This window comes from Dromaius novaehollandiae, chromosome 2, assembly GCF_036370855.1.
Source record: "Dromaius novaehollandiae isolate bDroNov1 chromosome 2, bDroNov1.hap1, whole genome shotgun sequence".
In the NCBI taxonomy this organism is placed as follows: domain Eukaryota; kingdom Metazoa; phylum Chordata; class Aves; order Casuariiformes; family Dromaiidae; genus Dromaius; species Dromaius novaehollandiae.
The window spans coordinates 62919156-62939496 of NC_088099.1; the positions used below are offsets into that span (position 1 = coordinate 62919156).

The following is a 20341-nucleotide window of genomic DNA, read 5'->3' on the forward strand; positions in this document are numbered from 1 at the left end:
CCCATAGGCAGTGGTCCTGGAGATGTATACCATGGTGAGCTGCAGGGCTGGCTGGAAAGGAGCAGTGGGAGGCAAGAATTTCTTAAGCCGAGGCTGCCATCAAAGGCAGAGGCTTATGGAATAATACTGCCACCACATTTCTTACATGCAGAATCTCATTGTGTTCATTTTGAAAGAAAACAAACTGAGTAATAAGCTGAGGAGGGAATTGTACACCATCATACAATAAATAAGTAACTATGGTAAGAACACAGTCCAAAAGACCCAACTCTTAGGCCAGGCCCCTTTCTAATATAATTTATACCTAAGAAGGAAAAGAGGCAGGTCCAGTCATTAATTTATGTCCATGGGAGAAAAACAGGACACAAGGCAATAGACACTACCAGAAACACTGACTTTTCCAAGCCTCTTTCTGACTGACAGAATTAAACACTGTAACAGCAGGCATCAGATTTTCCAGTTGGTTAACAGTTCCACCTGCCCAAATGCATAGTAATAAATATCCTTCTAAGCAAGACATGCTAAGCTTCTGACAGCGAAATGCCCTTAGATCATGGCTGGAAAACGTTACCAGCAAGATCTGATGTAGGGAGGAGAAGGGGTTATGAAGAGAGATTGTGAGATTCATTTGTGTAATGCGAGACTCATTGCGAGATACAAAGGGAAAGAGCTGACTTGAGAGAGAAAAAAAATAGAAAAGATTTATAATTAAAAGGGAACTGTGGAAATGGATCTCAGTAGATTTGAGCATATCAAAGCAGAAGGACTATAAAAAAATGGAAGCAAAGCACAGGGAAGAAAATATCATTAGGGGAAAAAGAAAGCAGTTGCAGCTATCTGCTAGTTGAAATGAAAAACAACAGAAAAAAAGAAAAGTATTGAGAAAGAAGGAAACAAATCTTACTAGAGAAAGTTTAAAGTAGGAATGTAAACTTGATAATTACTGTATTGTTGGATGCTTAGCTCTTAACTCTACCCGTTTATAATGAAATGTTACATACAGGTCCATCTCAGAAAACACTCCTAATATATTTTGTTTAGGGGATTATGATTCACATTCATAATCACAAAACAACATCATCTTTTACAGTCCAAGCACTGACAGAAAATGAAACCAGTTAGATGGGAAAAGAAATGGGAAAAGGAATCGACATCATTTGTTTAGGTCCTTACTGAGAGTTTGACACATCAACCAACAGGATTCCTTCCAAATACTTACTTTGAAAAAGCAGCCAATTATCCATGAATAATAATAGGATAACTAGACACAAAGGAATACTGGAGAGGGCACCTTTCCTTGCAGGAGGAAACCCAGTGACCAGCTGTAATCATAAACCTCATCTATTCCTCTAGGAAAACCTTTATTGAATAGGTAAATAATAATAGGGAACAGCTAATGACGTGTACCACTGATTGCCATGCTCTTCTGAATCTTCTAATAGTTACCTGGGATCCCCCATCTGTTTGCTGTGTTTCCCACTCTCCTCTTAAACTCGAATTGCAAGCTTCTTGGGACAGGAGGGGGTATTTTGCAAATTTATACTTTTCAAGCTCTGGTTCACAGCCCTACATGTTTATGGTGATACAAATAGGAAATAATAAAATCTCTCAGCTTGTTGGGCAGGTGAAGGGGAGCGAGCTGTTCACCACCAGGAACAAATCCCCTGATATTTTACTGACTATAAATGCATTTGCTACAATGAGCAGAGTGTTCCCTCTCTCTAAAATACATACTTGGATTTCTTATGAAACAACTTATTTCCATCTGAAATTTCACAAAACACTTTTCAGTAAAGCACTAAAGAAGCTGGTTAAGCACTTAAGAAAATATGTACGAGCTTGTGCTAGCAGATAATAAAGTACCTCAACTATGAACTCCTGTTTAATTTTGCATTCCTACTTATTTTCAAAGCTAAAAATGTTTCTTGGACATATAACTGATATCTGTGTATGCAGTAACTTCCAGCTGGTAGGCAACATCATCAAGTGTCACAACCAAAGTCAAAGTCCTTGATCAGACGCTGTGCAATGAAGATGCAAGCATAACATCTCAGCTGGAAACGAGAGTGATGAGAACTAAACGACAGTCAGGAGGATCGGTTCCTACCTTTCTCCCCCTGGGATAGGACTGTTACTTGAAACAGTACACGAAGATGCAAAAGCCCGCTGAAAGGAGGGATCTGGCTGCATGTTGGTCCTCAACAAAGCAGGGTTGGTGCCCATGGTGCTGTCAGACATCACAATAGAGTGGTTAAGGGCTTCTGTGTAACCTCGCGATTCTGCAGCAAAGGAAATGAAATAAAAGATACATTCAAAAACTCACATTTTCACAGACTTTGTACTGCCTAGAAGAAATGTTTATAAAATGGCCTGTTCTTCTCTTAGTAGGAGTATACAGAAGAATTTTTCCATGTATTTCACAACATTACACTGACTGCTGAAAACATCCACAGGAGAACAGCAGAAGGGATCAAGATTACAAAATTGCACCAAATTGCTTGATCAATTCTCCAGGGTATGTTCGCTAGCCTGAAAGATGGGAACAGATAAGTCTATTTAAAATTCTTCTGCATTCCTCAGTCCACAGTGTAAGACAGATATGTCTAATCAAGTTTCCTACATAACTGTACACATAAAAAGATCTCTTATTCAGTCAGTATGCACGTAAATACCAAAATGATAGGAAACGGAAATGTTAATTGTTTCTCTTGCTATTGCTGTAGAATCCTGCTCATATGAGGACAGAACCAGGGTTGAAAGGTAGCTGATGAGGACAGAGAAAATATGGGTTTAGTTACCAGCACAGCCATGCAGATTTCAGGTGTGCTGTTGTTCCCATCATGCAGGGGGAAAAAAAAAAAGGTAACTGTAAACCTTTCTTTCCTAATACCTTGCAAACAGCATTGGTGCAATTGGTTGCTAAATTGATTTAAGTCCAAACTATGTGCAATTTAATTAGTGGCCACAGATACTATGGGAAATCATTAAAATGGGATATACTTGGATGAGGAACAATGTGGATGCAATTATTAAAGGGCTTGATAATAGTACAGTTTACTCTCTTTCTTTATAGTCACATTGTTATAACTAGTCAAGCTCAAATATGGATTAGATTTAATTATGGTGGTTTTAAGCCAGTATAGTCTAAAGCAATACAAAAACTGTCCAAAAAAACCCAGGTTTAACTGCACAATTTTCTACCACAGACAAGGCCGTGCACTATGATCTTGCAAATGCTTAAGCATCTGAATAGCTTCATACACATGAGTAGTTCCATTGACCTAAACTCTTGCAAGACTGAAACCTAAATAAGGAGATTACAGATGAAACAGCATCTAATTACTGTCTCTTGAGTGAAGAAAGGAAAGTAAAAAAAAAAAACCAGCAGAGAGCTAGGGAACAGCTCCAGCTCTGGAAAAAGTTAAGGTGATCTTAACACATGTTTTCCATAAGGAAGCCTTTTTAACGCTGTAAAAAGGAGGAAGGTTCCCACTACTTCTGTGAGCTCCACTGAAACAAGTCTAAATAAATCTTCCTTTCTCTTCAAATCATGGCAGAGCCTGGCCTGAATGGAGAGGGTGTGAGGTACTTAAAAGAAATGCCTGAGATAAGAAAATCTGCAAATCGGTGCTCTGACTGAAGACTATTTGAATTCCTCACATAGCACACATACTGTATGGAGAAACCATTTAGCAGGATGAGGAAAGCATTAGAAAGCTACCATGCTTTTAACTGTACCGTTCACTTTCTTTTAACCATACCCATATCAGCCTTTAAAGTGAACTCTAAGGAAATACTACAGAAGTGCACATGGTGGGGAAGATCTAGCAAAGTCTGACTCTGTATCTGTCTAACACAGCAGATGTATTACAGTCATTCTCATACTGGTGCAAACACAGTCAGAACACAGCTGCCTGTATCAGCCCATGACTTAGGCCACACTCCTACTAAAATCAGTGGTGCTTGTTTACCCAAGCATTATAAGATTGATGTTAAAGCCTTCAGCAGTGATTTCAAAATATGGTAAAGTAAAAATACTTTAGTATTATAGTAAAGTAATAATACTTTGTCTTAATTATTATGTGAGAAAAAGCTGATCAGTAGAAGGCGGTTTGCTGAAACACCTCACGTCTGATGACCACTACAGCCACCCAAGAAATGCAACTTTCCCTAGGCTAAAAGTAGATAGATCTGAGTGCAGCATCTGTAAGACAAAATATTGTAAGAGCTGCAGCCTCATCTCTGCACAAGAACCTGTGGATGCCTCCCAATTATACCGCAGCCTAGGATGACGCTGCTGCTCTACGGGTGAGGCTAATGCATTCCTTGCAGGCTTGGGAATAACAACTGGAGGCGGAGGCGTAACCCCATATGATCGATCATTTACATGCTTCTGGGCCCATTCCCTTGATATAAGACTATGTAAGGGAGTCACTGGGATCCAGTTACATAGAAGCTGGGGGGAGGAAGGGGAGGGGAATTCCTCCTGAAATCATTTAAAAGCCTGTCCCACTTTTATGCAATCTCAGCTATGCACATGAGAGCTAATCTAAAGCATTTATACATAACAAAGACCTCTCCCTCCCCCCCAAACTAGTAACAGCCCTTGTTCAAAGAAATGAACCAAGACTTGTTTCTCCCCTTCCCCTGTTTTGGGCCTTGGACTGTTGCTGTTATCTTTACAACACTGAACATCACGTGAAGGAAGGACTGCCATCATGCTGATAGAAGCAGCATTTCTTTTTATACTCAATTTTCACAGGTGTAAAAGATTAAAATAAGAGAGAAAGGCTGCAGGGAGCAAGGCTTGTAACCTGCAGAAAGAATGCAAACTTTATACAACTATTCCCAGGCCAGAAACAAGTGCATCTGAAAGGCACTTCCCATGAAGGCAGCTTTGTTTATATTTCAATTAAAAACAAGCTTGCTGAATATTTCAGCTATGTCCTCTCTATTGTCTGATAGAGTCCACACTTGCCATGTCAGCTGTTAACCCTTTATCTCATGGAATCATAAGTTTCTGCAATCTTGTATCTTCTAGGAGATTTCTGAATGCATGGTGGGAACTCCCACAGTATTTGTTTGCTGCAAAGCACTGGCACTTCTAGCTGCAGGCACCTGCTAAGTCTATGCCTTGGTCCTATCTGCAAGAAGGTGAGAGAACCAGCATCTTCCAACCTGCTTTCTACCGCTTGAAAACTCCCATAAGATCCTCAGTTACTCCTTTTGGGGAAAGGGAGCTCTAAGTCACTGTTCAGCTCCCCCAAACCTCAGCTGGCCTCCACCACACTCTCTAAGGGTAACCTAAAAGCTGAATGCACACTGAAAAGCATACCATACTAAAACAAGCCAAAATAACTGGACTAGAAGCAAAGCAAAGTGCAACAGAAGGATAAGAAACTTCCTGTGATACTTTCAAATTTGGCAGTCGCTTCTATTTCTTGATCCAGCCTTTGACAGCTTGCTTCAGCAATGACATAAAAATACAGCCTAATGAAAGGCTTACCAAAAGCCACATCAGACACATCTGCAAAATGTTCCCCATCTCAATAGCCCCATTTAGACTGCACATGGAAACAGGTTCCTCAGCTTTCATCTTTCACTGTTCATCTTCAAGCTGACAAATCCATCCCTTTAGACAGACTTCCTGACAAACTCATCTACAAAGACAGAACTGAGAACACTAAAGTGTAACAGAAGAGTTACATTGGATTTTCTCTGTCCCCTGTTAAAGTAATTTCTTTTTTGGAAGCTTCCATTTCACTAAGAGTAACAGCAACAACTTTTCCTCCCCAGCAAAAAGGCCACATTCTATGAACTTGGTATTTGTTGTTCTCCCAGGGCTCCTCCTGTTACCAGACAAGCATTCGCAAGACCTTCCTCTTCCCTTTGAAACATGTCTGAGAAAAGAGCACAATACGCCCCAGTGTTTAGCACAAACTCCATGTCACTTTGCTGCTCGTCGTCCAGCTGGCTCCAGCTCCCGACTGGCACTGCCAAAGTGAACTCCGCAGTGCTGAGCTGAACCACTGCCATACGGAGACGGGCAGAGAGCAGGGAGCTATGGGGGTGATAGGTTTCACTCTCTCTTTCCCACACCTGGGTAAGAGTTTCTATGACAAGAGTCCCTGCTGGCACAACTGTATTTTTCCCAGGAAACAAAAGGTGAGAAGATGGCCACTGCCCATTTCCGAGATTCATCTTGATTTCTTATTAAGCAAGTTACCCTGCCACCCACCTGAATTTCTTGCAGAAAATTTAGGCTCAAGTCAGAGCTGAGGCATGATATGTACAAGGAAATGTAGAGCAAGGATCTAAAAATGGAAGACTATGCTAGCCTTTAGTATTAAGCATCAGAACAAACTATCTAAAGACACAGTGGATGCTCCATGACTTGAAGTGTATCAGTAAGACAAAACATACAGGACAATAATCTTAGGCACATTTTATGAAAGAAGCTTGTTTAGAAAAGTTTCTTTCTAAATCTTAGAATCTATGAAAAGAAAAAGTAGAGAGACCTTTATTAGCAAAAGAGGAAGGAACTGTAAGGAAGTTTTGGGATACCAAAGGAAAAAAAATCGGGCATTCAGGCAATCCACCTGTAATAAGTTCCCTTTAAGCTCAAGGCCCATTGCCTGAAGTCACATGGAAGGATGGAGAAAAGGAACAATGAATGAAAGCAAAACCACCAACGTGTAAAGTACACAGGTAATGATACACAATAGGCACAATTTTTGCTCTTCTAAGATCTCACATATTTTGCTAATGTTTCAGTGAAGGATTTCCCTTGTTAAGGGAAAGAGTATTTGCAAAATTTACTGTATCAAGAAACAGTTTCAGTGGAAGAGGAGTACCGACGCAAATTTCAGTGACAGCAAATTGGACGGAAGTGAAAAGGAGCGCACAATTGTAATCGCACAGTTTGAGTATGGGGTAGCAGAGGCTCATGTTACTATGTAAAGCCAGAAACCGTGGAAATGGTGAATTCATGACAAAAGGATTTCATTCCCAGGAAAAAGTGTTCCTCCAAGGGCTGACAGAGTGCTAAGAACAGAACTGGCAAGCCTTCCTTTCTGGGAAGCTCTACAAAGCTCCAGGGAACATCAAGATTAAAAAGCCTGCGTATGGAAATAAGAGACAGCAAGATGGCCCACTTAAACCCATTTACAAGATAACACCTTTCCAAATCTGTTAGCATTGTAAGGTTCTCCTGCAGGAGCCATCTTCTCTTTCGCTATCTATCTTTCTGCTCTTCCAAACGTTAAGCTGTCAGAATTAGTAAAACAGACTGAGGTAACGCTGAAACTCTCTCTTGCTTTCAATTAGTCTGCAAACTATTGCCTTTACTGGAACTTTGCTGTTTTGTACTTACTATATTTTGCTTTCAATTTCACAACAATAAATTAATTCCACATTAATTCCTTGCATAAAAACTACCAACTTTGGACCCATTGTTCTTTCCTTTGCACTGAACATGTGAAATGTGACCAAGTGGCCTCAATGAAAGATGCTGAAGGTCTTGCCTTCTACAATTTCAGCTGCCAGGGAATACCTTTATCATCTCTTTCGCACACCATACACTGTCCTTTCCAACATAAGTTGTTCCACCTTTCATCCAGGACTCGATGCTGTTGCCAGCCAACTTCCATAATTATTCTCAAGTGTTTCAAACATGTCTAAGAGCCTTGAGAACAATAGCCAATTTACTGTATTACTATTTCTTCTGTTTGAGAAGAGTTAAACACAACAAGCTGAGGTAAGCCATTCACATAGAAAGCAAAAACCCTAACAAGTCCAAGCAGCAACAAAGCACCTTCCTGTTCATTGTCCTCAAAAGTCAAGTTATTTGTTTTATGCTCTCCACATTTGTGACAAAATAGATTTGGAGTTTTTAAATGCTTTAGAAAATGGGAATCTGTTAAGATGCTTTCCACATAAGAACCCATAGACTGAGAAAATTTCTGTTGTCGTTAGCTTACTTTTTGCCTCAAACTCCCCAAAAACCTCAAAAGCAAAAAAACACTGAGTCTGCATGCAAATCTGTAAGAGTTTCCAAAAGTAGATTTTAGAAATGAACCGGATTATATACTATAAAAGTAGTCCCTTCGACTATGACAACAGGACCCCAATTCTTCCCAGTATTTCTTCAACTCTATAGGTTAAATGATGTAGAAAAAAAATCTAAAATCTAAAAATAATAACGGGTTTTATCTCCTTTTCACATTTGCACTTTTCATTTCATCTTAGACTTTGAAAACAAAGGAATATCAAGTAGAATATAAAGACCTTGTTTTGCTCAGATGAACTTCCCTTCCCTGACTGAATACTACTAATTCAAAAGAAACCTGGAAATGAACATTTTTAAATTTTCTTAAGAAAATCTAAGAACTTAAAACAAGGGGTAACATCTATAGCAATTCTTCTGCTTCACTGAACCGCACTGATAACTGGAAACATGATAATATTAAGTTCATGTTTAAGAATGGCATTAAGGAGGATATGGGAACTGTAGGCTGGTCAGCCTCACCCCAGTGCCTGGGAAGACCGTAAAGAACAAGGAGGTGATCAGGAACAGTCAGAATGGATTTAACGAAGGCAAATCATGCTTGATCAAACAATTGCTTCTACGATGAAATGAGTGGCCACTTATACAATGGGAGTGCAGTGATGTTGTACACCTCAGCCTTAAAAAAGGCTTTTAATGGTGCCTGCCACGGCTTTCTCACTCAGAAGCTGAGGAATCATGGCCTAGAAACATGGGCCGAAAACTGGCTGGATTGCTGGGCTCAAAGGATTACAACTAATGACTTGATGTCCAGTTCCTGGGCAGTAACAAGCAGAGTACCCCAGTGGTTGGTAACAGGCCCTAAATGGTTCCGTATGTGCATGAATGACCTGGATGACGAGACAATGCACTGTCAGCAAATTTGTGGATGATACTAAATTAGGGGGGTGGTTCACACGCTGAACGGTAAGAGGGACCATGACGAACTTGAGGACTGGACTAACAGAAATCTCATCAAGTTCAACATGAGATACAAATCTTTGTACCTGGGGCAGAACCATGCCTTGGTACAGTACAGGCTGGGAGGCAATCGGTGAGAAGCAGCCCTGCTGAAAAGGATCTGGAGGTTACAGTGCATATCAAGCTGAATGACAGTCATGAGGTTGCTCTCCTCACCGGTGAGGTAGACTGCATATGGGGCTACATCAGGAGGAGCATGGCTAGCAGACCAAAGGAAGTTATTACCCCTTTGTACTTGGTTTGGTGAAGCTGCACTGGGAATATCCAGTTTTGGGCCCCCAGTTCAAGAAGAACATGAGAAACTGGAGATGGCCCAGTGGAAGACTAACAAGGCCTACAGCACATGGCCTACAAGGAGAGAAGCAACTAAGTGGGGAATCTAAAAGCAGCCTACAACTACTAGAAGAGGGGGTTAAAAGACAACAGAGAGAAACTCTTCTCAGTAGTGACGGATGATATAAAAAGGGTAACAGCCCTTCAGACTTGTAAGCGCACACTGGACGTCAGAAAAAGCATTATCACTAAGCGGTAGTGCAGCTCTGGATGAGGTTAACCAGAGAGGTGGTGGAACCTCCATCAGTAGGGGTTTTCATGACTCAGACAAAGACAGATCCAGTAGCCCTGTTTTGAGCAGTGGATTAGACTACAGATCCCCCAGAGGCCCCTTCCAACCAGCATTTCTATCTTTCTATCATAACACTAATATCTTCGCTGTGCAGAAAAGTCTAATGCACTATCAGAAGCAGCAGATATGTTGTAATAGAATAAAGTAGTGGTTTGTTGGTTTGTTTTTGGTATGGATGGAACACGGACAGTTCCTCTTTTGCCCTGGAATCTGCCTTCTTTTATACATATCCATAAACTCTTCTTCACAGCTGCCTATCTTCTTTCACAGGGAGAACATGCCACAAGCCTAAAATACTCATCATCCCTGCGGCAGTTGTTTTCAAAGTATCTTTCCCCCCCTTTTCAAAAAACAACCACTGGCAATCAGATTGCAATTCCTACATAAAAGACTAAAAACATAATAAAGCGGGGTGTTTTTCCTTTTCTAAACCATCATTCATGCCTGTGAAAGAAGACAAAGCTACTACTGCTTGGTTCTGCTCAATCCTGTCAGAGTGGATCAACTCCTTTTTGTAAGCAATCAAGCCAAGTGGGATGAACCTGGAGAATGAACAAAGCAATGAAGATGATGGCGCTAACATCCACACACTAACCTCTCCATACTAGGAAGGCTTGCTCTGGACACCTCATTAAACGCTACTGACAAGGAACTCAATAGAATATGTGTTGTGTGCTTAGCTCTTACAGAAAACACAGCAACGGTGGCTGGCAATCTGGAAATCAAACTGCAAATCTGGAGAGATGGTAAAGGATCTCCCCAACAGAGACATGTCTTTGGTGGAATAAATAAGATGTTCGGCAGTTAGTCTGAACCCAAACCACTACTAATTAAAGATAACTTACCCTGCTGTACTGAAGGCTTCTAACTTCATGCAATTATTTATCATGCGTGTTTAGAAAGTGCTCACTGTATTTTGGGAGCCTTCCAACTGTATTTAAAGACAGAAAATCCATTCTTGCCTTACGCCTAAAGAGTGCTGTAAATCACACACACTGCTCCTTGAGGAAATATCCTTGGCAAAGTGGCCCTCCCCAGCAGGCAGTGGGTGAGCAAGGCTGGCTCAATGCCACCTCCGCAGGAGACTCTGGCCTGGGAAGACTAAGTACACAAGTGGGTGCACACTGGGACATTCCTACGGCCCAGCAACTTCAAGCTCACAGGACGGTCCACAGAGGCTCCAGCCAGAAACAAACAAATGCAGCCTCTGAAGCTGTGCCAGGGGTCTGCTTATCTCCAGGCAACCCCAGCATCAGGGAATTAACTGCACTTACCCTCAGCCCCTGTCTGCACAGAGATGAATAATATCAAAAGGATGATCTACCAGACTCCACTTTCCCTATCCACATGCCCACCCACAGTCCCTGCCCTGAAGATCTTACAATCCAGCTTTTCTAATAAACATCCTACTGACAGACAATAAACTACCCGTACACTGTTTAACCTTCCAATCACAATTTAGACACACCATATCACGGATTCATTCAAAAATGCCAAAATATATGTCAGTCATATTTGCTGAATGGAACTTGGAATTCATCATCTTTAAAGCAAGTAAGAGCCATATCACACTTTTCTGAAGTAGTTTTATGCTTATTTCGGTTTTATTTCCCCAAATAGTACCAGGAAAAAAAGAGCTTTCCCCAGAGGCTGAAGCAATCTGTCACACATGTCTTCTCATGTATTTTAAAAGATCTTGCAGATGCGGTGCTACTGACTTCAAGCATAGCTTTGCTGTCTTAGGAATGCAAGTCAGCTGCTAAGGCATCTCCTCCAGTCATTCAGGTCACGTGCAGACATCAGATGTGGTGTTTATTAAACCACTCTTCTTTAGGAGAGCCACTAATACAGTTGTCAGTCCATAATGCATAAACAAGAGCACTAGTATTCTCCTTTTAAGTAAAAGGAGATCATTCCTATTTGAGCAGCCATGAACAAAAACAAATCCAACAAAACAAATAGAATATAATTATTAACATGCCTGCACTAGATGTTCACAGCAAAATAGTTAAGTGCCATCAGAAACAGCCAATTCCATTCTTATCCTGGCTTATCTTGTACTGAAATTTCAGATATTCACATTAGCTCGTATGACAATTCTCACCAAATTGTAATGTTAAACTACAAATACTTTTACGGAAAAAAGTTTAAGAATTGGACGTGTACTGATATCTTCAGAATGAACAATTGTAATTTTTCAGACAGAATGATCGCAAAGCCTGAGCACACTTCAAGAAAGGGGAATGAGGAAAAGGTCTGCTCTGTGCTCTAAACTTCATTAGTTACTGAAATTGCTCGAGACATGGGAGATGCAGGTCTGGATCATCTCTGCTAAAATGAAAAGAAATTCAACTCTTTATGTCTATTGACAGACCCACTGCAAAGACAACACAAAGGGGAGATAAAGGCAGAGCAAGTATATTGAGTGAGCAAAGGAGGGACTGAGCCCAGGAGTGACCTGCCATCCCAGAAGATGAGAACCAAGGCTCACCAGTCACATCTTCAACTTCACAGTATGATCCTATCTACTCTTCCTGGGGTGGAAAGAGGGACAGAGACCTAAAGCTGGGAACAGTGACTGGGAGTTTGAACTCCCCTTTTCCTTTCTCAATCCAGTTCCCTGGTGCCTGCGGCAGCCCAGAGAGACCCAAGGATGCAGTTTTTGATGTCCAAGGAGTACTTACCTTGTCTGAGGAGTGGAAGCAACCAAACTGACATTTGGACCTTATGCCAAGTGTCACACTATGGCCCTGCCCCTCTGCTGGAGCCTGCCAGAGAAATTCTGCCCAAATGTGACTCCATTCAACCTGTTCACTTTAATGGGATCACTTGCTTGTAATAAATGGCTCAACACAATTCACTGCTGTCTGAATGCCAAAAATGAGGGCTGTTTTTTAGTTTTGGAGTAGGATACCTAAGCCATTTTCACTTTAGAAGTTAGAAACCCCCAAAAGAAGAACTGATTTTCAGAACCTGCTAAGAACAAATTCAGTTAATTTTTAACATTGTTTAAAGTTGCGTAACATAAGAATGAAAGGTGAAGCTATTGGGTGTTTTCTTGATCCCATTCTAAAAATAGATGATTCAGTAACTCTCCTCTTTGTGGGTTTACACTGGGTGGATCCCTCCAGTCCTTACACAAGCATCTGCTGCTACTGACTGAATGGAAAAATTGTTTGTATGAAGGCTGTAAGAATTAGGCCATTTAAATTATCCTGGTACATCCTGCCCATCACAGCATGCAAGAGCTGCCCGCTCTAAGACTGTATTTTATTTTGATGAAAAATTCAAAATATGAAATAAAGGGTATTTTACATGTGACTCTGAATACTGCCTGAATTCACATGCAACTCAGGGTACTGCCTGAATTATCCTGCCAATGCTAGTGGCACAATACACTGTTCTTCTCATTAAGCAAGAAGGCAGGGAAAATAACTGATATTCCTCACTCAGAAAAGACTTGTAGCATTTACAAAATCAGTTCATTTTTCATGCCTTTGAAAGTAAATTTAATGCTGCTGTAACCTTGCTAGGAACCCCTCGGGGGAGGAATAAGAATCAGTCTGGACAATGTTTTTGGATGGAGTCAGCAATTGTGTGTGCTCCAGGCAGTCCCCATTCCTTCTATTTTCAAAAAGAACAGAAAGCAAAAAAAAAAAAAAAAAAAGAAAAAAAGAAAAAGAAAAAAATCTCCCCCAAAGAAAAAAAAGCTGCACGAAGCTCATGTGCCCTGCCAGCTGCCCTCTGCCACTCCATTAATGATCGCAGATCAAAACAGTCAAATCTTTGTCTGTAAAGCTTCACAACCTCTCTGTGGACTCCAAATACTGCCACACAACCACACAAGGCATAATTCTTTCGCCTGTTTTTTTTTTCCACAGCTTGCTACCAGTACGTAAGCATACAGCATGTGCTAAGCCCAGTACAAACTGCACAAGCAGCCTCTGGAAGCCCGTACGGCATGCTGTACTGTTGCAGAGCTCTACCACTGAATTGCCAAAGTGTGTGTGTGTGTTTTTTTTTTTTAAACCCCTCACTTCCCCCCCACTGCACACACACGCAGACAGACGTACACCGCAGCACAGATCATGTTTCACTGCCTCCTGCGCCAGGCTAGGAACACAGCCAAGGAAACGGAAAAGCTCCAAAGTGAATTTTCGGACCAAGGAAAACTCAGAAGAAAGAGGGAGAGCAGGAAACCGAGAACCTACCTATGGACGCCGTCATGACAGAAATTCTCTCATGGAGTATGGGCTGTGCAAAAACTTTATTCAAGACAGAAAAAAAATGAGCTTCCTTCTATCGAGCCAATCGCATTGCATTCTTTCTGCCGCTTAAAAGAACGCTGCAGCCAAGCTAGCTGCTCCGCTACGGAGGGGCTGCAGAAAAGCTATTTCCCACATGAGCTAGGAGTACCATTGGCTTTCCCCAGCGTATTAAAACTTCACAGCAAAGACGCCTGCGACGCCTGCACTGAACTAAAACCAGGCTCTGACTCTAAATAAAGTCATTCAGCTGAAGACAGTAAGAGCCCACTCCATCCAGATGGAAAATAATCCACTGATTGTTCAGGTCCGCTTTGCTGCTTGCTGCTCCAGCTGGACTGCCCATTCAGTGCATTCATGCTCTGCTGACTCCACCTCATTTGAATTTGACTTTTTTTTTTTCCCCTCCCGAAATCTCCCCTCTCTCCTCCCCTGCCTCTCACACTCTCTCACACTCGCACACACCCAAGTGCGCACACGGCTGGGCTCCTCAGCTTCCCCAGCCGTTTTCTGCAGTCAGCATGCAGCACGGCGGCCCATGGACTGTAACGGCCCCGTGGGGATTAAATGCTCTGTGCCCTTTTCTTCACTGACCCCTGCCACACAAACCATAACTTTTTTTTTTCCTCTTTATTAAGCTGACCCCCACCTCCCCATACCACTTCACTTCACAGCTCAGCTTTGGTTCTTCCAGAGAGGCGCGGGACGTTAAATGTGGTACCTATGCCTGCTTTTCAATGCGGACCAAAGCCCAGCTGTTTTACAATGCCAAACTGACTCTACGCTCACGATAAATTTAGCATCGAGAGCTCTGAATAAAGTTTGACTCACTTCCCAGGGCTTCTTTGACAAAACACCACGTGCAGCCGTGGCGTGTTGCGTTCACCGTCGCCCTATCATTGTTCAGAGGGGTTTTTATTTACAGGCCAGGAAGATGAGTGGAAGCAGTGCAGCACCACGATGGGCAGCACACTTCCTCCTCAGATTGTTCCTCAGTGGCCCAGGGCACCGGATTTTCTCAAAGGACGGCTATAGGAAATGACTTGATACGAACAGAAACAAATGCTATGATTTAAAGCTTTCCTGTAATGAATTACCCAATTGCTTTCTAACAGCAGTGTATTTTCAATATGCACGTTAAGGCATTTTGATAGTCTGAAAATGCACAAATTGGCTCGAGTACAGAGATGAGTACTGGTAAATTAAGTAGAACTTTGCTTTTTTTTTTTAATAGATAAAAAGGTAAACTTCATCAAACTATTCCTTTATAAGAATATGCACTTCTACCACTGTTTTTTTTTTTTTTTTTTTTTTTTTTTTTTTTTTTATAGCAGCTATTCCTATTGCACAATTTCATAATGGTAGCACTCAGGAGACCCAATTAGGTATCAAGGACTGATTGTGATGGACACTATACTAACATGTAAAAAATGTGTAAAAGAACCATTGTCATGAGGCAGAATAGTTATTAATGCAGCAATCCAGAACAGCCATTAATTAATTTGATTAGTTTATTATACAGTTGCACTTTCTCTTTGTCTTGGGTGTTTCCTGACAAAGACAAATGCAGTTGAACACACTCCTTAAATTCCTATAAACAATAATTATTAGCGAAAATTGCTCTCCATAGAAAGCATTCCTGGCTCTGCATAAAAAGCACAGTATTCACAGGAAATCTTTGGATGTCCCATTTCCTTCCCGGTTTTCAAGTCTTGGAAACCTTGCTTGTTCAGCTATTTACATTTACCAAATTAGAACAGATCATGGAGGATAGCATCTAGACCGAGAAGATGAGAATTTTCTAAGATACCACAGGAAGGTTAGGTTGGTGAAAAGTATGCATTTTTGAAGTAATGAATGAATGCAATATGAGTAAAAAACAGGTACTTAAAATAGTTAATATATTTCAAACATTAAGGGTAGGGGGGAAGGGCTATCAGAAGGAAGAAGTGGAGCTTTGCGTAATACAATAATTATCTTCCTGTAGTTATATGAGATAGTCCAGGAATAAACTCTGAAGTGGCAGGAAAGTATTTCATTTTTCTAAGATAGCATTAAACAAGAAGTCCATAACAAATTATCATCTTAATTCCACAGGCATTTAACCATGCTTCCTTGCTGAAGAGCTTCAAAAAAATCCCCAAATTCTTTATCTAAAAAGTTATCAAAAACTTCCCTAAAATAACTTGCATGGGACTTTCTAACAGAATCAGACTTAGTTATACTTATGGAGTTGTTAATAAATGAAACCTCTTTGACACAGAACACTTAAATGGCAAACAAAAGGCATGTTTTGGTTTGTTTCCTGTGACATGCTCAAAGTATCAACCACCTGAGATGAGTTCCAGGGAGTTCGAGTCTAAGGTGGGGAACATTTCAGCTTTAGATGAGTGCAGTTTCTGATATGCTGCCATCCCCAAAGAGGAAGGTCTGTTATTGGGCAAGGACAATTGGGCTGTGCCCAGCTGGGCAGTTCCTCCACTCTACCTGCTGCTAGGTGGTAGTATTTACCAAAAAAACAAGCCTGTAGACAGTTCTCCTAGGTAAAGTGTAGCAGCTGTCCAGTTTCATCAAAGCCATCACATTGCAAAGTCTAGCCAAAGTAACTTAAAATGCAGGGCTTGAACTGTAATGTAAACTTTTCCATAAAAGCTTACCTGGAGTCATACACACAGGGTGCAGCTCCAGTCCATCACTATGACATTAAAGGTGGCAATAACCCACAGGCCCTATTGCCCACTGAATGCAGCAAACCAGAAGTTCGCAGGCATTCAACCAAGGGATCACTTTAAGCCATTATTTCTTTCGAAGAAGTGCAGTTTTTGAGCTTTCTTCGCCTTCAGCCTTCCTTCAAGCTACATGGGCTACTCTGGCCTGTCGCAGTCACTTAGTGCCACATCATGGCAGGAGGCCTCACCCTGGAAAACTTGAAAAAGCTTGTTTCATGCAACCGCAGCAAGGGAAGTGGTTGTTTCCAAGGACTTTTGTTAATTCAAGCTTTTTCAGACAAAAGGACAAGTAACATCTCATATAAAAATGCATGTTACTCTCGTGTATTGTTAATTTTGATCAACAGGTGCACGTAAAAACAATGCACATCTGCAACAGACTGCCTGCTCATTCAATCTTGTGTTTCTATTAAACTGCTGATAAATTTTTGCCTATGGCTTACCTCTTACATCTTCAGAACAAGCAGTAATTAGTGGTGGATTACATCTTCAGAACAAGCAGTAATTAGTGGTGGAAGTTCTCTCATACTCAGATTCTTCTTCCCTTTTTTTATGTAAGATCTTACCCAAATACACTTTCAAGAACACATACATAGCTAGTTATTGGTCAAATGACAGACCTGGGGGAAGTGCATGCATATTTCCCACTGAAATGGAAAAACAGAAAGCAAACTCTCTAAAACTAAGTGTTCCAAATCTTTCTTTTGTTCAGTCATCAATTGCTCACTCATTCTTAAGAAAGGAAAAAATCCACCAGCGTATTTTCCAGGTGTACTTCAAGTTTAACTGAAGAGGCATATCTACTTTGAGACCATGATTAGGAACTACAATGCAGAGGGCTTGTTTAAACATGTTTTTTCCTGTATAATAATAATTTGATTACATAAACAACATTTCCTTGGCATTTACAACTTCAGAATTACACTGTTTATATTATCACCTCAATTTTAGATGTGATGAGCTCTCATAGATACAGTGAAGACAATGAAAAATGCTATGTTCAGCACCTCTGGAAATGACACAGTCTTTCAAACTCATAGGTGCTTATTCCAAGTACAGTCAGTTATCCTGGATAGCAACTATAAAAACCTTAAATAAATAAATACCAGATAATGCTACTGCTTTCTCTCAAGAGAAAAGGCTTTTGGACTAGAGCCACAAGAACGATGCAAGTTGAACACTGCACAATTAAACTTTCAGACATACTGCTGCTGAATGGAATTCAAAGCCCCAAAGCACATGCCTGGATTTGCCACGTAATAGATGGGAAACGTTAGCTTTGGAAGAATCAGGTTAATTTGGTCACCTAAGGCTAGGTAATAAAACACTGCAGAAGGGAGATTTTACACTCCCTTAGAAAGTTAGCTGACAATTCTGGACCAAAGGAGCATTTTTACACCAGCTTTGCACTCACAGACTTTAACTACTCTATTAGGGTTAGTCGTCTACTCCATTCTGAGGACTTCTGAAAGCCCACAGGTTTGAATTCAACTCTTCCTCCTTTGAGAAGCCTGCTCTAAACCCTGCAATATACGGCAGTTGAGAGGAACATTTCTGTCTATTTTTGAGGAGACTGCTCTACTGTTATTCTCTCTTGTATTAAATAGTACTGTATCTTAATTGAGCAAGAGAGAGAAACCTGGCTCAAAAGCCGCACCGTTTTCACATTTATACAGGAAAGCTGGGTTTGAGTCCTGCTGAGTACAGAGGAGGAAGATGACCTCGGACCTCTCATGTCACACGTGAATTACTCTGACCAACTGGCTATTAGATATGCATAGGAAAGTCTCTTCCTCCTTCTAAATGTGATTTAGAAAACATCCAAGATTTAGGTCCAGCAGGTAGAAAACACAGAGGACAGTCAAGTTTGTAAATCCCACTGGATTTAGCAGCACGACTGCTCAGAGATGTCAAGACTAGAGTGGTCACACACATCCGGCAACAAAAATGTTACTGCATTAAAGTCGCAATGTTTATTTTGCCTGTTACCGCCCTCCATACTGGGCTGTAAGTCAGCAGCAGTTTGCAGATTCTCTCCTTTGCGCCAAGGTGCCCAGAGCTGTGACCTTTGCAGTAGTAACTCCTGCCCACGTCGGTACTTCTCCTCTGGCTACCAACAGGCCTTTTCTGACCTGCTTTTCTCCCCAGATAGAGTAACTCGACCTAAAGTTTCCAAAATACATCAATCCTGAATGACTTCTGAAAACAGTTCTTTGACGTGCAAAAGTCTGTGTGTGTTTTAGTTCAGCTGCTTGGTAGGAGGACTCAACTGCTCAGCAATGATCAAATAGATTGGTTATACTGCACGCTCCCTGACAGAGCAAGTATAAATTGCAATACAATTTCTAGAACAAATATTGCATACAGAAGTGCATATTTTGAACATATTCAACATTCTCTATTTTGCTTTCTACTGTTTTCTTAAACTCTGCCTTCTTTTTCAAACATTCTTTGTAATAAATTCCCCTGCCAAAATATTTGTGGCAACTGAGCACAGGCAGGCAGTTTTCAAACTGCTAGGCTGCCACCCCGACACTGAAATAAATGGCAAGATTAAAAAAAAGAAAAAATCTAAGCACAGAAGAAATGAAGCTTTCTCATTAATATTATACTTCGCTATTCCATATAGTTTTTTGAACTTGATCTTCTTACCGCTTCAAGCGAAGTGGATGTGGGATGACATCCTTCCTACTCACACAGGTTTCAGATTTCACTGAAATGCATAGTTTATGCATACCTTACTAGTAGACAATTTTAAGAATTCTCAGTGATATCTCCCAGCTGGGAGTCAAATTAGTTTACAGAGAATGAAAAGTGACAAACAGCCTTCAAAACTACTGAATGAAAGGTATTAATAATATACTCTCTTGTTACCAAACAAGAAAGCAGCAACATTACAATGTTACCAAAAAAAAAGCCGCAACTGATATGCAATCACAAGCTATCTTTAAAAATTCCCAGCATTTTCCGTAACAAAAATATTTTGATAATCTTTGGATAACCTTTTCTGTGACCAAGTGTAGAATGAGTCTATTAGCTCATGTGCACTCTCTTGGGAAACTATGAGCTGCATCTATTCACTACATTCTATATAGTGGGGTTGTTGAGTGCTCAGGAAGAACTTTTTCTTGACATCATTTATTCAAATTTTTACATTAAATAGTTTTAATTAAAACAAAATAAACACAATATAAACTCTTCTCTCATTTACATGATTCAGCTTTTTGATTTTGGTGGGTAAAATGTAGGTAAATGAAAGTTCAGCTTAGCCCCAATAATTAAAAGCATCTGAATGAAAGCTCCTTTCACCTTCTTAGAAATTCCATTAACTTGTTCTCCATTTATCCATAAAATCTTCCAAGAAAAAAGAAAAATATAAATAAAAATCTGAATAAAATAAACAATAACAATCAGAAATCACAAAATTTTTCAGGCGTTTAAAAAGTGATAAAAATTACATGCTGCAATTTTATCTTCCTTATAAAGCCTATATAACCTTCCTATTACCATTTCTGCTTCCTAAAAAATTATCATCTGGTACACAGAACATTTTAGGAATTCCAGTGACTTTCCCACAGATCCAGAACACCTCAATTGCCTCTGCCCACTAGTAGGCTACTATTACAGTATCTTCACAGCTGGTTTACAGTCTCCTAGCAAAACATTTCATTTTCATCTACTTTTTTCTTGAAGCTTT

At 40.6% G+C, this 20341-nt stretch overlaps 1 protein-coding gene across 20 annotated transcripts in view; it reads right to left on the minus strand.

Annotated features, from left to right (window-relative positions):
• Window positions 1–20341, minus strand: part of TNS3 (tensin 3) — a 319894-nt gene that overhangs the window by 21908 nt on the left and 277645 nt on the right. For all 20 annotated transcript variants that reach the window (XM_064506663.1, XM_064506662.1, XM_064506659.1 and 17 more), the window contains one exon: window positions 2108–2279. In XM_064506663.1, coding sequence (XP_064362733.1) covers window positions 2108–2279 — 172 coding nt within the window. The remainder of the gene's footprint in view (window positions 1–2107; window positions 2280–20341) is intronic.